The sequence below is a fragment of the Phacochoerus africanus genome, chromosome 7 (assembly GCF_016906955.1).
Source record: "Phacochoerus africanus isolate WHEZ1 chromosome 7, ROS_Pafr_v1, whole genome shotgun sequence".
Lineage (NCBI taxonomy): Eukaryota > Metazoa > Chordata > Mammalia > Artiodactyla > Suidae > Phacochoerus > Phacochoerus africanus.
Window position 1 is genome coordinate 18,995,107 of NC_062550.1, and position 18,614 is coordinate 19,013,720.

Genomic DNA, 18,614 nt, shown 5'->3' on the forward strand with positions numbered 1-18,614 from the left:
AATAAGGAAAAGTTCTTTCTTACAGTAGAAAACCAACAAACAAATTTAAAAGGAAAACATAATTAGAAAACCATCTATTAGCACCCATTATAATTATAGTTGATAAGGGCAAAAATCACCAATAAATGCTCAAATTGATAGGTAACAGTTTGAAAATAGGTATTTACATACTTAAATCACAGAAGACAAAAATAATAAATTTACAAGGAGGAAAAATGGCATACATCATCTTAACTATATGATCTAAGTTAACACTGCCAGCAATGGAACCAATCAACAGCAGCACGTGCATCCTAATGTGACACACAAGGAACTCAGCACCACTTCCTAAGTATTATAACCCAAAGTGCATAAACGTAATTTAATCACAAAGAAACGACAAACCCAAGCTGAGGGATAGTCTTAAAAATAACGGGCTTGTACTCATCAAATTGTCAGTGTCATGAAAATACAAAGACTCAAGGACTATTCAAAGATTAAAGGAGACAAGAGAGACATGTCAAGTGAATCAACACATGATCTTGGGTATTCTGCTATAAAGGACGTTACTAAGACGATGGCAAATCTAAGCGCTATAGGCTAGATAACAGTACTGTGTCAGCGTCAAGTTCCTGACTTTGATCACTGTACTACAGTTACATAAGAAAATTTCTTGTTTCAAAAAAAGACATGGCTTTTCCTCAGCTGCCGCTAAGGTGCTTGGCCCTTCCAAGGAAGCTAAGGCCGTGTTGGGGTGAGGCCCTCACTTCATCCAGCAACTAGCACCGTGCCCGGCAGTGCCCTCCTGGCATTTGTCTGCATCATGGCCTCTGTCTTAGAGCTTGCCTGCATCTACTCTGTCCTTATCTTGCACGATGATGAGGTGACAGTCACGGAAGATAAGATCAATATCCTCATTAAAGCAGCAGGTGTAAATGTTGAGCCTTTCTGGCCAGGCTTGTTTGCAAAGGCTCTGGCCAATGTCAACATCAGGAGCCTCATCTGTACTGTGGGTGCTGGTGGACGTGTCCCAGCAGCTGGTGCTGCACCAGCAAGAGGTCCTGCCCCAACCACCACTGCTGCTCCCACTGAAAGGAAGAAAGTAGAAACAAAGAAAGAAGAATCTCAGGAGTCTGATGGTGATATGGGCTTTGGTCTTTTTTTTTTTTGTCTTTTTAGGGCTGCACACATGGCACATGGAAGTTCCCAGGCTAGGGGTCTGATTGGAGCTGTAGCTGCCTTCCTATGCCACAGCCACAGCAAAGCCAGATCTAAGTCACGTCTTTGACCTACACCACAGCTCATGGCAACACCGGATTCTTAACCTGCTGAGCGAAGCCAGGGATCAAACCTGCAACCTCATGGTTCCTAGTGGGATTTGTTCCCGCTGCGCTATGACAGGAACTCCTAGCTTTGGTCTTTTTGATTGAACTTCTACAACACATTCTGTAATAAAAAACTAAGCTCTTTGCTGCTTAAAAATAAGATATGGAGCTCTCACTGTGGTGCAACGGGATCAGTGGCATCTTGGGAGCACTGGGACGCAGCTTTGACCCCAGCCCAGCACAGTGGGTTAGGAATCTGGCATTGCCACAGCTTCAGTCTAGGTTTCAATTTCAACTTGGATCTGCTCCCTGGCCTGGGAATTTCATATGCTGTGTGAGGGTTGGCCAAAAAAGAAAAAGACACATTGGGAGCTCCCACTGTGGCAAGCAGGTTAAGGACATGGCATTGTCTCTGTGGCAGTGCAGGTTCGATCTCCAGCCTGGTGCAGTGAATAAAGGATCCAGTGTTGCTGCAGCCATGATATAAGCTGCAACTGTGGCTCGGATCTGATCCCTTGCCTGGGAACTTCCATATGCCCTGGGTGTGGCCAGAAAAAAAAAACAAAGACACAATGAAGTATTTAGGTGTTAAAGGGCATCACAACTGCAACTTACTTTTAAACAGTTGAGAAAAAAATAATTTTAGGAGTGTGAAGAGAGACAGAAAGAAAGATAAATCAAATTTAGTAAAATGTTAACATTTAAGGAATCTGGATGGAGGGCATGCATGAGTTCTTTGGACTATTTTTGTAAATCTTCCACAAGTCTGAAGTTATTTTTTATTTAAATGAACAAAATCCCACACACTTACAAAGGTTTCTGTGGAGAAAACAGACTGGGTGGGCGTGGTGAGTGCTGAGTTAGAAGCAGCACTGGACCAATTAAAAGTAGATTACAGACAGAGGTCATGAAAGACAGCAGAGTAAGAAGCTCTAGGAGGAGTTCCCTTCATGGCTCAGTGGTTAATGAACCCGACTAGGATCCATGAGCATGCGGGTTCAATCCCTGGCCTTGCTCAGTGGGTCAAGGATCTGGCGTTGCCGTGAGCTATGGTGTAGGTCACAGACATAGCTTGGATCCTGAATTGCTGTGGCTGTGGTGTAGGCCGGCAGCTACAGCTCCGATTTGACCCCTAGCCTGGGAACTTCCATATGCCATGGGTGTGGTCCTAAAAGAGCAAAACAAAACAAAACAAACAACAACAACAAAAAGAAGCTCTAGGAATTGGTCCTTTCTCCAAAACAACTATTGAGCTGGCAGAAATGCCTGAAGCAACTATTTTGAAACTCTGGAATCTAGTCTAACACTTTCTGTAGCCAAAGGAGTGCTTATTGAGGAAAAAGGCTGGTAAATTTTAGTTAATTTCAGCATTTGGCATAGCACCTATCATCCTCCAGCTCCCAGACCCATGGTAGGCAGCAGTGGGAACAACAGCCCAAGATCCTGTTGCAGCTTGCTGCTGAAAGGGTGGGTAATAGGGATCCTGCCCTCTAAAAATCAAGGTTATATGTCCTGATCACTGGTTTTAATCCCTGAAGAGCTGGCAAAGAGGCTGAGCATTGCTTCAACCCCTAAGGCTGAAGTGGTTTTCCTAGCAGAGTGAGACAAGATTATTTAAAGAAACAGAACATTTTTTTTTCTTTTCTTACTGGATCCAAGCATTTAAGGAAATTTCTGTCAAGACACTGACAGGATGGAGATAAGAGAAGAGAATTCAGCTACCATATAAAGCAAGAAACATACTCTTGGGAGTTCCCTGGCAGCTTAGTGGGTTAAGGATCCAGCACTGTCAGTTCTGTGGCTTGGGTCACTACTGTGGTGTGGTTTTTTTTGTTTGTTTGTTTGTTTGTTTGTTTGTTTTTGTCTTTTTGCTGTTGTTATTGTTGTTGCTATTTCTTGGGCCGCTCCCGCGGCATATGGAGGTTCCCAGGCTAGGGGTTGAATCGGAGCTGTAGCCACCAGCCTACGCCAGAGCCACAGCAACTCGGGATCCGAGCCGCATCTGCAACCTACACCACAGCTCACGGCAACGCCGGATCGTTAACCCACTGAGCAAGGGCAGGGACCGAACCCGCAACCTCATGGTTCCTAGTCGGATTCGTTAACCACTGCGCCACGACGGGAACTCCTTTTTTTTTTTTTTAAGGGCTGCACCTGCAGCATATGGAAGTTCCCAGGGTAGGGGTCAAATCAGAGCCACAGCTGATACCTATGCCACCCCCCACAGCAACGCAGGATCTGAGCCGCATCTGCAACTTATACCATAGCTCATGGCAATCCAGATCCTTAACCCACTGAGCAAGGCTAGGGATCGAACCTGCAATCTCATGGTTAGTTGGATTTGTTTCCACTGCACCACAATGGAAACTCCAGCTGTGGCATGGTTTTGATTCCTGGCCCAGGAACTTCTGCATGCCACAAACATGACACACACACACACAAAAAAGAAATATACTCTTTATAAAATAGCTTGGGGAATTCCCATCATGGCCCAGTGGTAATGAATCCCTCTAGTATCCCTAAAGATTCAGGTTCGATCCCTGGCCCTGCTCAGTGGTTAAAAAATCTAGCATTGCTGGGAGCTGTGGTGTAGGTCACAGGTGCGGCTCAGATCCCACAGCGTTGCTGTGGCTGTGGCACAGGCCAGCAGCTGCAGCTCTGATTGGACCCCTAGCCTGTGTACTTCTATACGCTGTGGGTTCAGCCCCCAAAAAACAAACAAACAAAAAAAGTAAGTCGCTAAACAGATAGGTAACTGCAGCTTTCATCAAGAAACAGCAGTAATCTCTAGGGAGGGAGCAGAATCTGATTTCCAGAGTTACGACATTACCATACAAAAAACAAAACAAAACAAAACACAAAGTTCTCAGCAAAAATTACAAAGCATACAGGCACATGAAAAAAATGCTCAATATTGCTAATTATTAAAGAAATGCAAATCAAAACCACAATTAGGGATCACCTCACATGGTCAGAATGGCTAGCACAAAAAGCCTACAAATCTGGAAGTTCCTATGTGGCACAGCAGATTAAGGACCTTACATTGCTGCAACTGTGGTGCAGGTCACAACTACAGTGCAGATTCAGTCCCTGGCCCAGGGACTTCCACCTGCTGTGGGTGTAGCCAAAAAAAAGTCTACAAACAATGAACTCTGGGAATGCCCGTTGTGGCTCAGTGGGTTCAGAACCCAACATAGTGTCCACAGTGATGTGGGTTTGATCCCTGGCCTTGCCCAGTGGGTTAAGAATCCTGCATTGCCATGAGCTGTGGTCACAGACATGGCTGGATCCGGCATTGTTGTGGCTGGGGCACAGGCCAGCAGCTGCAGCTCTGATTCAACCCCTAGCCTGGTAACTTCCATGTGTCAAAGGTATGGCCCTAAAAAGAAAAAAAAAAGTCTGAAAAAAATATAACTGAATGATTTTGCTATACACCTGACACTAATACAAAATTGTAAACCAACTACACTTTGATTTAAAAAATTACGAAGCATTATTACAAAGACAAAGGAAAATACAGCCCATTCACAAGAAAAAAGAAATTGAGAGAAACCATCCACAAGCAAGTCCAGATACTAGACAAAGACTTAAGTTAACTGTTTTAGTATGTTTAAAGAGCTAAAGGAAATTATGGACAAATAATTAAAGGAAATCAGCAAAACAATCTATGAACAAGTATGGAATAGCAATAGAAAGACAGAAGTATGAAAGGGTACCAAAGAGAAATTCCGGACACAAAAGTATAATAGCTGGAATTAAAAATTCAGTAGAGACATTCAATATCAGATTGACCAGGCAAAAGAAAGAGTCAGTGAACCTGAAGACAGGACAAGTGAAATTACTCAGGCTGAGGAGTACAAAGAAAAAGCAATGAAGAAAAATGAACAGAGTCTAAGGGGCCTATGGTACACCACTAAGTGTACCAATATACAGGAGTTCCCATCATAGAGCAGTGGAAACGAATCTGACTAGAAACCATGAGGTTGCGGGTTCGATCCCTGGCCTCGCTCAGTGGGTTAAGGATCTAGTGTTGCTATGAGCTGTGGTGTAGGTCACAGATGCGGTTTGGATCTGGTGTTGCTGTGGCTCTGGTGTAGGCCAATGGCTACAGCTTCAATTAGACCCCTAGCCTGGGAACCTCTATGTGGCATAGGTGAGGCCCTAAGAAGGACAAAAGACCAAAAAAAAAAAAAAAGAAAGAAAGAAACTTTTTTAAAAAAAGGTGTACCAACACACATATTATAGGAATTCCAGGAGAAGAAGACAAAAAAAAAAAATTAAAGAAATAATCAAGAATGAACCAAATCGATGAAATACATATGTCTACACATCCAAGAAGTTCAACAAATTTCAAGACGATAAATCCAAAGAATTCCACACCAAGACACATTATATTCAAACTGTTGAAACACAAAGAGACTATTCAAAGCAGCAGAAAGGAAGTAAGTCGTCATATATGAGGGACTCTCACTGAGATTGATGCCAATATCTCATCAGAAACCAAGGTAGGCCAGGTGGGGGGATGCACTGGGGTTGTGGGATGGAAACCCTATAAAACTGGATTGTGATGATCATTGGACAACTATAAATGTAAAAATTCAAAAAAAAAAAAAAGAAAAGAAAAGAAAAGAAACTAAGGTAGGCCAGAAGGCAGCAGATGGTATCTTTAAAGTGCTAAAAATAAAAACTATCATGCAAGAATTCTACAATGAAGGAGAAATCAAGACATTTCTCAACAAAAGACAGTTCATCACTACTTGACCTGTCCTATAGGAATGCTAAAAGTAAATGAAAGAATTCTAGGTGGTAACTCAAAGTCACACAAGGAAATAAAGGTCATTACAAAGTCTACATAGATAAATATGCAAGGTAGCATATTGTATTTTTGGTATGTAATTCTCTTTTTGTTTATGGTTTATGATTTAAAAGACAAATGCATTAAACAATAATTATGAGTCTATAGTAATAGATACATGATGCATAAAGTTATAATTTGTGATAATAACACCATAAAGAAGGGAAATGGAAAGGAACAGAGTTAATGGATGCTTTTTTTAAAAAATTGAGATATAATTGACATATGACATTTATATTAGTTTCAAGTATACAACATAATGATTTATATTCAGACTGCAAAATGATCACCACAATAAGTCTAGTTTAATGTGTGTTCATGAAGCTAAGTTAGCACCAATTTGAATTAGACTGCTATAAACTCAGGATATTAACTGTAATCCCCACAGTAAACACTAAAAGAATAACTTCTAGAGGGGGCTATGCCCATGGCATGTGGAAGTTCCCAGGTCAGGAATCAAACCCATGCCACAGCTGTGACCCAAGCCACTGTAGTGACAATGCTGGATCCTTGACTCACTGTACCACAGAACTCCAACTTTTAAAATATACAAAAAAGGAGTTCCCACGGGGCTCGGTGAGTTAAGAACCCGACATAGTGATTGTGAGGATATGGGTTTGATTCTTGGTCTCGCTCAGTGGGTTAAAGATCCCACGTTGCCACAATCTGAGACAGATGCCTGCAGCTGCAGCTCTAATTTGACCCCTAGCCCAGGAACTTCGATATGCTGCAAGTGTGGCTATAAAAAGAAAAAAAATACCAAAAAAAAGAAATGAAGAGGGAAACAAAATAGTACAACAGAAAAAATATAACACAAAAGAAGAAGGAATTAAGAAATAAAAAATATATAGAAAACAAACAGCACAAGCCTGTTCAATAAGTGGTGCTGGGAAAACCAGACAGCCACATATAAAAGAATGAAATTAGAACACTTCCTAACACCATACAGAAAAATAAACTCAAGATGGATTAAAAACCTAGATATAAGTCCAGATACTATAAAACTCTTAGAGAAAAACATAGGCCAAACACTCTCTGACATAAACCACAGAAATATCTTCTCAGATCCACCTCTTAGCGTAATGACGATAAAAACAAAAATAAACAAATGGGACAATTAAACTTAAAAGTTTCTGCACAACAAAGGAAACCCTAAACAAAACAGCAAGACAACCAAAGAATGGGAGAAAATCTTTGCAAATGAAACAATTGACAAGGGATCAATCTCCAAAATTTATAAACACCTTCTGCAGCTCAATAACAAACAAACAACCCCATCAAAAAATGGGCAAAAGATCTAAATAGACAATTCTCCAAAGAAGACATACAGATGACCAACAGACACATGAAAAGATGTTCAACATCACTCATTATTAGAGAAATGCAAATCAAAACCACTAGGAGGTACCACCTTATACCAGCCAGAATGACCATCGTCAAAAAGTTTACAAACAGGAGTTCCCGTCATGGCTCAGTGGTTAACGAATCTGACTAGGAACCATGAGGTTGCAGGTTCGATCCCTGGCCTTGCTCAGTGGGTTAAGGATCCGGTGTTGCGGTGAGCTGTGGTGTAGGTTGCAGACGCGGCTCGGATCCAGCTTGGATCCCACGTTGCTGTGGTTCTGGCATAGGCCGGCAGCTACAGCTCCGATTGGACCCCTAGCCTGGGAACCTCCATGTGCCGCAGGAGTGGCCCAAGAAATGGCAAAAAAAAGACAACAACAACAAAAAAGTTTACAAACAATAAGTGCTGGTGAGGGTGTGGGGGAAAAAGGAACCCTATTACACTGTTGGTGGGAATGTAAATTGGTGCAACCTCTGTGGAAAACAGTATGGAGATTCCTCAGAAAACTAAAAACAGAATTACCATTTGATTGAGCAATCCCACTCCTGGGCATCTATCCAGAGAAAACCATGACTCGAAAAGACACATGTACTCAGATGTTCACTGCAGGACTCTATCCAATAGCCAAGACATGGCAACAACCTAAATGTCCATCGACAGAGGAGTGGATCAAGAAGATGTGGTATATATACACAATGGAATATTACTCAGCCATTAAAAGGAAAAAAATGGCATTTGCAGCAACATGGATGGACCTAGAAATTATCATGCTAAGTGAAGTCAGACAATGAGACATCAACATCAAATGCTATCACTTACATGTGGAATCTAAAAAAAGGACACAATGAACTTCTTTGCAGAACAGATACTGACTCACAGACTTTGAAAAATTTATGGTTTCCAAATGAGACAGGTTGACGGGTGGGGGGATGCACTGAGGGTTGGGGATGGAAATGCTATAAAATTTGGTTGTGATGATTGTTGTACAATTATAAATGTAATAAAATTCATTGAGTAAAAAAAAAGCACAAAAGCAGAAATAAACCCTTCATTATCACTAAGTACAAATGGATTAATTCACCAATTAAAAACAAAGATTGGCAGAAAAGATGAGAGGAAAAAAAGGCCAACTACATTCTGCTCAGAAAAGGTGCACTTTCTAAAAATTTTTGTATTTTTGTATTTTTATTTTTTTGTCTCCTTAGGGCTGCACCCATGGCATATGGAGGTTCACAGGCCAGGGGTCTAATTGGAGCTGCAGCTGCCAGCCTACGCCACAGCCACAGCAACACCAGATCCGAGCTGCATCTGCGACCTACACCACAGCTCACAGCAAGGCCAGATCCTTAACCCACTGAGCGAGGCCAGGGATTGAGCCTGCAACTCATGGCTCCTAGTCGGATTCGTTTGCACAGCGCCACGACAGAAACTTCACAAAAGACTCACTTTAGATACAACACACAACAAGGTGAAAACGAGAGAATGGAAAAAGATAATTCCACGCAAACAGTAACAAAAAGGGATCTGGACTGACTGTACAACTATCAGACAAAAGAGAACTTGAGTTAAAAAATGTTAAGAGACACAAAGGGCATTTTACATTGATTTCAAAGGCCAATTTACGAGTTCCCTGGTAGCTCTGGTTAAGGATCCAGGGTTGCCACTGCTGTGGCTCAGGTCGCTGCTACAGCTTGGGTTTGACCTTGACCCAGGAGCTTCTACATGCCCCAGATATGGCCAACATAAAGTCAATTTATCAAGAAAACTGTGAACATGTACACACCCAAACAAGAGAGCCCCCAAATATAAGAATCTAAAACACTGAGAGGGAGTTCCTGCTGTGGCACAACAGGATCAGTGGCGTCTCTGCAGCACCAGGACGAAGGTTTGATCCTGGCCCAGCACAGTGGGTTAAAGGATCCTGCATTGCTGCAACTGTAGCAGAGGTCATGACTGAGGTCAGATCTGATCCCTGGCCTGGATCTGATCCCTGGCCCAGGAATTCCATATGCCACGGAGAAGTTAAAAAAAAAAAAAAAAAAAAATTCCAGCAGCCTATTCTGCAGACATAGAAAAGCTTACCCTCAAATTTGTATGAACAGAAAAAAAAACTGAAAAAGAAAAACAAAATAAGAGGAATAATATTTTTCCATTTCAGAACTTATTAAAAAGCTACAGTTATCCAAAGAGCGGTACTGGCAAAACAGACATATCCACCAATGGAATAGAACTAAGAGTCCACAAAAAAATCTTCACATGTATGGCCATTTGATTTTCAGTGTGGCTACAAAGAACATAAACAAATGGCTGAGACAACTGTATACCCACGTGCAAACAAAGGAAGCTGGACCCCTACCTCACTTCAGATACAAAAATTAACTCAAAATGGATGAGTGACCTAAACATAAGAGCTTAAGTTACAAAGTCCCAGAAGAAAACAGGGTATATCCTTAGAATCTTGGATTTGGCAATAGATTCTTAGATGAAAACTATCTGCACACAGGTGTTTAGAACAGCTTTATTTACGACACCAAAACTTGGAAGCAACCAAGATGTCCTTCAGTAGGTGAACGGATAAATAAACTGTGGTACATATAAACAATGATATATTATTCAGTGCTAAAAGAAAGAAAGAAGAGAGGCTATCAAGCTATGAAATGATGGAGGAATATCAGTAAGTGAAAGAAGCCAATGTGAAAAGGGCTATATATCATATAATTCCAGTTATATGACCTTCTGAAAAAAGGCAAAACTACGGAGACAGTAAAAAGATCAACAGTAGCAAAGGGTGGGGGAACGAATAGACAAGGCACAGAGGATTTTTAGGGTACTGAAAACAGTCTTTATATTACTGTAGTGATGGATACATGTCCTTAAATATTTGTCCAAACCTAGAGAGCATTCAATACCAAGAGTTAACTCAAAGGCAAACCAGGGACTCTGGGTGATTATGATGTGTCAGCGTAGGCTCATCAATGTAATTATAGAGTATGTACCACTCAGGTGGGACATGTTGGTAACAGGGGAGGCTATGCATGGGCAGAGGCTGGGGTATATGGGAAATTTCTATACCTTCGCAATATTGCTGTGAACCTAAAACTGCTCTGAAAAAATACTCTTTAAATTCCCCCCCCAAAAAAAAAGTTAACATTTGCAGCAACATGGATGGACCTAGAAATTATCATGCTAAGTGAAGTCAGTCAGACAGTGAGACACCAACATCAAATGCTATCACTTACATGTGGAATCTAAAAAAAGGACACAATGAACTTCTTTGCAGAACAGATACTGACTCCCAGACTTTGAAAAATTTATGGTTTCTAAATGAGACAGGTTGACGGGTGGGGGGATGCACTGAGGGTTGGGGATGGAAATGCTATAAAATTTGGTTGTGATGATCGTTGTACACCTATAAATGTAATAAAATTGAGTTAAAAAAAAAAAAAAGTTGAGGAGTTCCCATCGTGGCGCAGTGGTTAACGAATCCGACTAGGAACCATGAGGTTGCTGGTTCGATCCCTGGCCTTGCTCAGTGGGTTAACGATCCGGCGTTGCCGTGAGCTGTGGTGTAGGTTGCAGACGCGGCTCGGATCCCGCGCTGCTGTGACTCTGGTGTAGGCCAGTGGCTGCAGCTCCAATTTGACCCCTAGCCTGGGAACCTCCATATGCCACGGGAGTAGCCCAAAGAAATAGCAAAAAAAAAAAAAAAAGACAAAAAATAAAAATAAAAATAAATAAATAAAAAAGAAGGGTGGAGAGAGGACAAGATGGCGGAGGAGTAGGGGGACACGCTCGCCCTCTCCCACAAACACACACACACACAAAAAAAAGTTGAGATTAAGACAACAACAAGTGTAGAATTATCAGATGGCTCAATAATTCCAATTCTAGATATATAACCAGGAGAAATAAAAACAAATGCCTAGTACAGGGTGGTGACTATAGTTAACAATACTGTATTGCATATTTTTAAGCTGCTAAAAGATTAAACCCTAAAAGTTCACATCACAAGAAAAAAAAGACATTTTGTAACCATATGTAGTAATGGATGTTAATTAGACTTACTGTGGTAATCATTTTGGAAAATATACAAATACTAAATAATTATGTTGTACACCTAAAACTAACACAATGCTTTATGTTAATTATACGTCATTAAAAACTATGTCTGGGGGGAGTTCCCATCATGGCTCAGTAGAAACAAATCTCTGACTAGTATCCATGAGGACGAAGGTTCAATCCCTGGCCTCCCTCAGTGGGTGAAGGATCCAGCATTGCCATGAGCTGTGGTGTAGGTTACAGACATGGCTCGGATCCTGTGTTGCTGTGGCTATGGTACAGTCCAGCAGCTGCTGCTGCTTCAATTTGACCACTAGCCTGAGAACTTCCATATGCCTCGGGTACAGCCCTGAAAAAAACAAAAATAGAAAACAAAAAAACCCTATGTATAATAAACAACAAGGTCCTACTGCATAGCACAGGAAACTATATCCAATCTCCTGAGATAGACTATGATGGAATATAATATTTAAAAAAAAAAGAACCTGGAGTTCCTACTGTCGAACTAGCGTCCTCATGGATACTAGTCAGGTTCTTAACCCACTGAGCCACAGTGGGAACTCCTGTTCCATGAAATTAAAAAAACTGTACATATATAACTGAGTCACTTTGCAGTACAGCAAAAATTGGCACAAGAGTAAATTAATTATATTTTAATTTTTAAAAATGGAAAAAAGGGAGTATTGGTAACAGAAAAAAACTATGTCTGCATAGAAACTTGCTCACAAATGTTTACAAACATTTCCTCCATAAACATAATGCACAAACTATTGTCTTTGGAATGGATAAGCAATGAGATCCTGCTGTATAGCACTGGGAACTATATCTAGTCACTAATGATGGAGCATGACGGAAGATAATGTGAGAAAAGGAATGTATATATGTATGTGTGACTGGGTTGGATTGTTTCCTTTGTGGCACAGTGCAAACAAATCTGACTAGTAACCATGAGGTTGCAGGTTCAATCTCTGGCCTCGTTCAGTGGGTTAAGGATCAGGCGTTGCCGTGAGCTCTGGGGTAGGTCACAGACGTGGCTCACATTATATAACTCCATTTACGAGAAATCCAGAATAGGCAAACCCATAGAGCAAGAACGCATGTTAGTGGTTACCAAGGAGGGAAGGGAGGGAGAAACAGGGAGCAACTGCTTAACAGGTACGAGGCTTTCTTTGGGGGTGATGAAAATGTTCTGGAACTAGAGGTGGTGGTTGCACAACACTGTGAACATACTAAATGCCACTAAATTGTTCACTTTAAAATAGTGAACTTTGTGTTATATGAATTTCACCTCAACTCTTAAAAAAAGAAAGGGAAAAATATTTTATTTATTTTTATTTTTTGCTTTTTAGGGCCGCACCCACGGCATATGGAGATTCCCAGGCTGGGGTTGAATCGGAGCTGCAGCTGCCAGCCTACACCACAGCCACAGCAACACGGGATGTATGGTGTGACATACACCACGGCTCAAGACAATGCCAGATCCTTAACCCCCTAAGCGAGGCCAGGGACTGAACCTGCAACCTCATAGCTCCTAGTCAGATTCGCCTCCACTGCGCCACGACAGGAACTCCAGAAAAAAGTATTTTTTTTAATTACAGTTGATATACAATGTTCCGTTAATTTCTGCTGTACAGCAATGTGACCCAGTTATACATTTACATAGACTCTTTTTCACATTATCCTCCAACATGTGTGAAAAAATATGTTAAACAAAATTTTAAACTTCTTTACTCTTTTTAAAAACAGCATTATTAAGATACAATTCACTCATGTAAAGTGCAATATTTCTTTACTGTAGTCACAGAGATATGCAATCATCACCACAACTTTAAAACATGTTTATCACCTCCCTCCAAAAAAACCCAGTACCCAGGAGCAGTCACTCCCCACGGCTCTGGTCAACCACTAATCTACTTTCTGTCTCCACAGGCTTGCCTATTCTGGACATTTCAAAGGAATGGAATCACATGTAGTCTTTTCTGATTCACTTCTTTCACTCAGCATGTTTTCAGGGAATTGCCTTTATTTTAACGATCAAGTTTGTGCCATGTATTAAAATGTGAGGAAAAAAGGAAGGAGACTACTAAAGGGCCACTTATGTTAAGAATTCAGAATTACTGAATACAGTGACAGATCAAGAATCAAAAGCAGAAATCCAGCTGAGATGGATCGTTACAAAATATAGACTGGAGTTCCCATTGTGGTTCAGCGGAAACGAATCTGACTGGTATCCATGAGGATGTGGGTTCGATCCCTGTCACTGCTCAGTGGGTTAAGGATCCGGCATTGCTGTGAGCTATGGTGTAGGTCGCAAAGACGTGGCTCAGATCCCGTGTGGCTGTGGTGTAGGCCAGTGGCTACGGCTCTGATTCAACCCATAGCCTGGGAATTTCCATATTCTGCAGGAGTGGCCCTAAAAAGACAAAAAAAAAAAAAAAAAAGATATATATACGTATATATATATAGAGAGAGAGTGAGAGAGCAAGACAAATAAATGTGAACCGAAACCATTATAAGATGCAGTAGAAATAAGCAAATGAGGGTAAAACAAATACTTTAAGAAAAACAATTTGCTTGTCAAAGAACATTTTCCCTAACAAAGGTGTAGGAAAAGCAACCGCAGGTTTAGTTAAAAGAAGAAACAGGGAGAGCAAAGACTGTCTTTGAGTACAGCAATTCCTCCAGTCAGTGTTTCTCAAAATGTGGTCCCCAGGCTATGTGCATCAAATCAAAATCACCTAAAAACCTGTTTTTTTAAAAAATCAGATTTCTGGTCTGTGCCCCAGACAATCACCAAAGATGGGACAATGGAAATTACTTTTTATAAGTATTCCAGATGACTCTCATAAATACTAAAGCTTGAGAACTAATATCTAATTATACAGATCAATGCAAATGATTAAATTTCTGTAAGAGAACTCTAAGAGCAACAGAATGCACAAAAAAGAGCAAAGGAAAAAATTTGTAAGAAGAAAAAAGCTTTTGCACATTGTGCTGTTAGGAAAACATAAAATGATGTTTGAAAACTCGAGGATTTGAGTGTAGTGGTTAACGAATCGACTAGGAAGCATGAGGTGGCGGGTTCGATCCCTTCCCTTGCTCAGTGGGTTAAGGATCCGGCATTGCCGTGAACTGTGATGTAGGTCGCAGATGCGGCTTGGATCTGGCATTGCTGTGGCTCTGGCATAGGCTGGTGGCCACAGCTCCAAATTAGACCCCTAGCCTGGGAACCTCCATGTGCCACGGGAGTGGCCCTAGAAAAGGCAAAAAGACACACACAAAAAATCTAAATGTGTAAGTAATCAAGTCATTCTAAGATTTGTGAGGGTGTGATAGGAAAGCACTAATATAAGGTTGCATGGTAAAGAGAGCACACTGTAGAGGCCCAAATGTTTACAGATGGTGTGAAACTATTTTTAGAACAAGTACAGTTATATTTAATTATCTCCATCCTAAACTCCAATAACTGAGACAAAACTTTCTGCTGTAGTAATCGTCCATGAACAACAGCATAAATGATCAAAAGTTATGTCAGATACTGACATGCAAACTCAGGGTCAGGACATTTACTTTCAGACCAAGTTAATCCCTATTTTTATGCAAGACTTAGGTAAACAAGGACAGACAAAATTAGAGTTAAATTTCTCAAGATTAAGAGCATTTCGTGATAAAACTCAAATTTCCCTGAAAAAAATCACTAAAATGTCTTCAAGGACAGCCTTTATTATTCTAATTGTGAGCAAAGGTTCTTGAAGATGAAGTGTTAAGTTCTAACCCATAATTTTACTACAGTGAGGAAAGTCCACTTTGGCTTAGTGGGGCTAAAGAAAGGAAGTTCACTTTTATAACTCTGAAGGAAGCTCACTAACAGAATGCAAAATTTGTCCACTTTCCCCATAAAAGGCATCCTCCCCCAATAAACTCATAAACCTAATTAAAGAGCTAAATTCTAATATCTCTTCGATTCATTTAGATTAAGTCTTACAATGCATGTGAAAACTCAATTATATTCCATTGAACATTAAAATGCAGATGTTGTGACATTTCCAGACATGATTCCAGAACACCTTATAAATGAAACAAACTATACTGGGGGAACACTACCCAATGCAAATAAATTACATGGGAAGTTATGTTGCTTTCAAAGGAAAATTTTATTTATTATCAATATTTGGCTTGATATATGAAGGTCTAGAAGCATCTAAAAACTCTTTGGGGCACCTTTTCATTTACAGCTTATGTTTCAAAAGTGAGAAACCCTGGAATTGAGTAAAGCCTTAAAGCAGATTAAGACAAGCAGGTGTGTGGACTTCATTAAGGTCTCACATTTTCTCCCAAGAAGCAGTCAATCCATATTCATCATGAAATTCCAACTCCCTAAACATGTCTCATATGTTCAATGTGGCCTCTCCAGACAAGTCTAGTGCAACCTACCCACACCCCCTCCCCCAAAGTCTCCAAGTCACCCCTACTGGCACAACAGCCTCTCAACATTCATCTGGTTCCCAATCAAGAGTCATTCTTCTTGACACTGCCTACAATCTCTTTTTCCATTTCTAGCACAATATTCACTACTCATAACAACAAAAGAAGTAAGTTCCTCTTCTCTAACTGCAGAGAGATTCTCTAACTCTATTCACCCCCCCCCCTTATTCTCTATCTTGCCTTTGTTATTCAAAAGGTGCAGGGTCTGGAAAAATCTCACTCACCTCATGCTATAGGCACCAGCACCCAGTTCCTGGCCGATCCCGGATAGACTAGCATCAAAGTCCTGCACCAGCCCGGATTCAATCACCTCATCGGCCAGAGGCAGCTTCAGAGCCCAGGCCATCCTGGCTCCTTCCTTGCCCCAGAAGACACCGTTTCTTGTAGAAAGGCGAGTAGTGTGATTCTACCCAACGGGGGCAAGACTGCAAGAACTGTAGAAAACTACAAACCAAGATCTTCCACGCAGTACCCAGGAGCCACCCCCAAGCCCGACCCCCAAAGCCCACACAATCTCCCGAACCCTGGAGTCCTCGCTCTTGGCTTCCGTGACTTCCAAAATCCCTACCCACCAGCTCTCTGCAGCAAAGAGAGGGTCCTTTGACTTAACTCTTCCAGACTGCCAAGAGGCAACTCTGGACTCCTCGCACTCTCTTGTGCTCGCGGTGGTCACTCGCTACTTTCCAAACAGAATCGCAGGAGCAACCCGCCGCCTACTCAGCACTCCCACGCCGCTTTTGCACCTTTCCCCCGCCCCTTTCTGCTAGTAGCCCCCTCCCTCCCGGGATCCACTCTCTCTTCCCCCTCCAGGCCTCTCTTCCGGTCAGTCCCAAGATCACTTCCGGTCACCCCTTCTCACTCCCATGGCTCTTAGAACCAAATCTAGGTTTCCGCTGAGCTGACTCCCCACCCTCTGCAGCCCCCCCAGGGCCTCGAAACAAGGATGGAGAAAGCCCAGCGCTGGCTTGAAACCCTGACTCGCCAGGCTCCTCCACCGCCCGCCGCCCCAGCGCCAACCAATCATGGCGCCCTCTTCCTTCGTCCGTCCGGCGACCGTGACGTCACACTGACGTTAGCCAATGAAGAAGCAACTTCGCTGACCTCGGCAGTCAAGATAGGCTGGTTACGCCACGGCTCTCCGCCCCCGGCGTTGGGCAGGGCGATCTGGAAAAGGACGCTGCGTGCGTCAGGTGGCCTCGTTTAGACGTCCCTCCTTGCAACTACCTGAGTTAAGGTGTCTGCACAGTGTCGCGTCAGCGCCCTAAGGCGCGGTTTGAATCTTCACTCTAGTCTTACTGAACCCACATCGATCCCTGGCTGACTCTTGACTGTTACACAAACGCTCCTAATAAACGCTTGTTTTCTCCTGGAATACTCTCTCCTTAAACTCACCTCTCCAGAGGTCAAGACTGTTAAAATCCTACTTCCTTCGATAGTCTTTTTATCTTCCACATTCTCCCTAATACTTTCCTACAGGATAGTATGTGATGGGTGAAAGTTTTTTGTTGTTTTGTTTTGTTTTGTTTCTGTCTTTTGCCTTTTTCTAGGGCCGCTCCCGCGGCATATAGAGGTTCCCAGGCTAGGGGGCTAAGCGGAGCTGTAGATGCTGGCCTACACCACAGCCACAGCAACCTGGGATCCGAGCTGCGTCTGCGACCTATACCAAGCCCACCGCAACGCCGGATCCTGAACCCACTGAGCAAGGCCAGGGATCGAACCTGCAACCTCATGGTTCCTAGTCGGAGTCCTTAACCGCTGAGCCACGACGGGAACTCCTAGGTGAAAGTTTTTAAAACATGATGGTATGGGAGTTCCCGTCGTGGCGCAGGGGACACGAATCCGACTAGGAACCATGAGGGTGCAGGTTCCATTCCTTGCTTTGCTCAGTGGGTTAAGGATCTGGCGTTGCCCGGCGTTGCTGTTACCTGTGGTGTTGGTCGCAGACTCGGCTTGGATCCTGCATTGCCTTGAGCCGCGGTTTAAGTTGCAGATGCAGCTGGTATCCCCATTCGCTCTGGCTGTGGTGTAGGCCCGACCAGCTGTAGCTCTGATTCGAGCTTGGGAACCACCATATGCGCTCCTGCGGCCCTAAAAAGAGAAAGACAAAAAAAAAAAAAAGGAAAGAAAGAAACGACAGATTGACAGGAATTTCACAGAGTGCCCACAATTTCAGCCAGAGTCCTCTCTCTTTGAGGGCTCTGGCTTATCCATCTTCTTACCTTAATAAGCTTGGAGTCTAATTCTGGTTCATTCACAAATCATTTAATATCTCTTTAAGTCATTTCCTCTCCCTAAGCCAGTTTTATCTCAAAATTATTTGTGGGGGGGGGGGCTGTAAAGGAATAGGTCTTGGGCTCAGAGATGAAAAGAGAGACGTCATAATCAAAATCCCTTTTACTTTTTGCTTTTTAGGCTGCACTGCGGCATATGGAGGTTCCCAGGCTAGGGGTCAAATTGGAGCTATAGTTGCCAGCCTACACCACAGCCACAGCAACCCAGGATCCCAGCCACATCTGCAACCTACACTACAGCTCACGGCAATGCCGGATCCTTAACCCGCTGAACG

The 18,614-nt window shown here is 42.4% G+C and overlaps 2 protein-coding genes across 5 annotated transcripts in view; one reads left to right on the forward strand and one right to left on the reverse strand.

Moving 5' to 3' along the window:
- The window catches only part of TFCP2 (transcription factor CP2), a 63,133-nt gene extending 46,032 nt beyond the window's left edge, over nucleotides 1-17,101 (reverse strand). For 2 of the 4 annotated variants that reach the window (XR_007135809.1, XM_047786638.1), the window contains exon 1: nucleotides 16,273-17,091. Coding sequence is in view for 3 of the 4 variants with exons in the window: in XM_047786638.1 (XP_047642594.1) it covers nucleotides 16,273-16,394 (122 nt within the window). In the remaining variant the exon portion in view is untranslated. Of the gene's footprint in view, nucleotides 1-16,272 lie in introns of all 4 variants that reach the window. The other 2 variants (XM_047786637.1, XM_047786636.1) reach the window with 1 other exon arrangement.
- Nucleotides 803-15,836, forward strand: LOC125131604 (60S acidic ribosomal protein P1-like). The gene is made up of 2 exons (XM_047788392.1): nucleotides 803-1,148; nucleotides 15,799-15,836. The coding sequence occupies exons 1-2, from the start codon at nucleotides 803-805 to the stop codon at nucleotides 15,834-15,836; spliced, it is 384 nt and encodes a 127-aa protein (XP_047644348.1).
- Nucleotides 17,102-18,614: the final 1,513 nt, after the last annotated feature.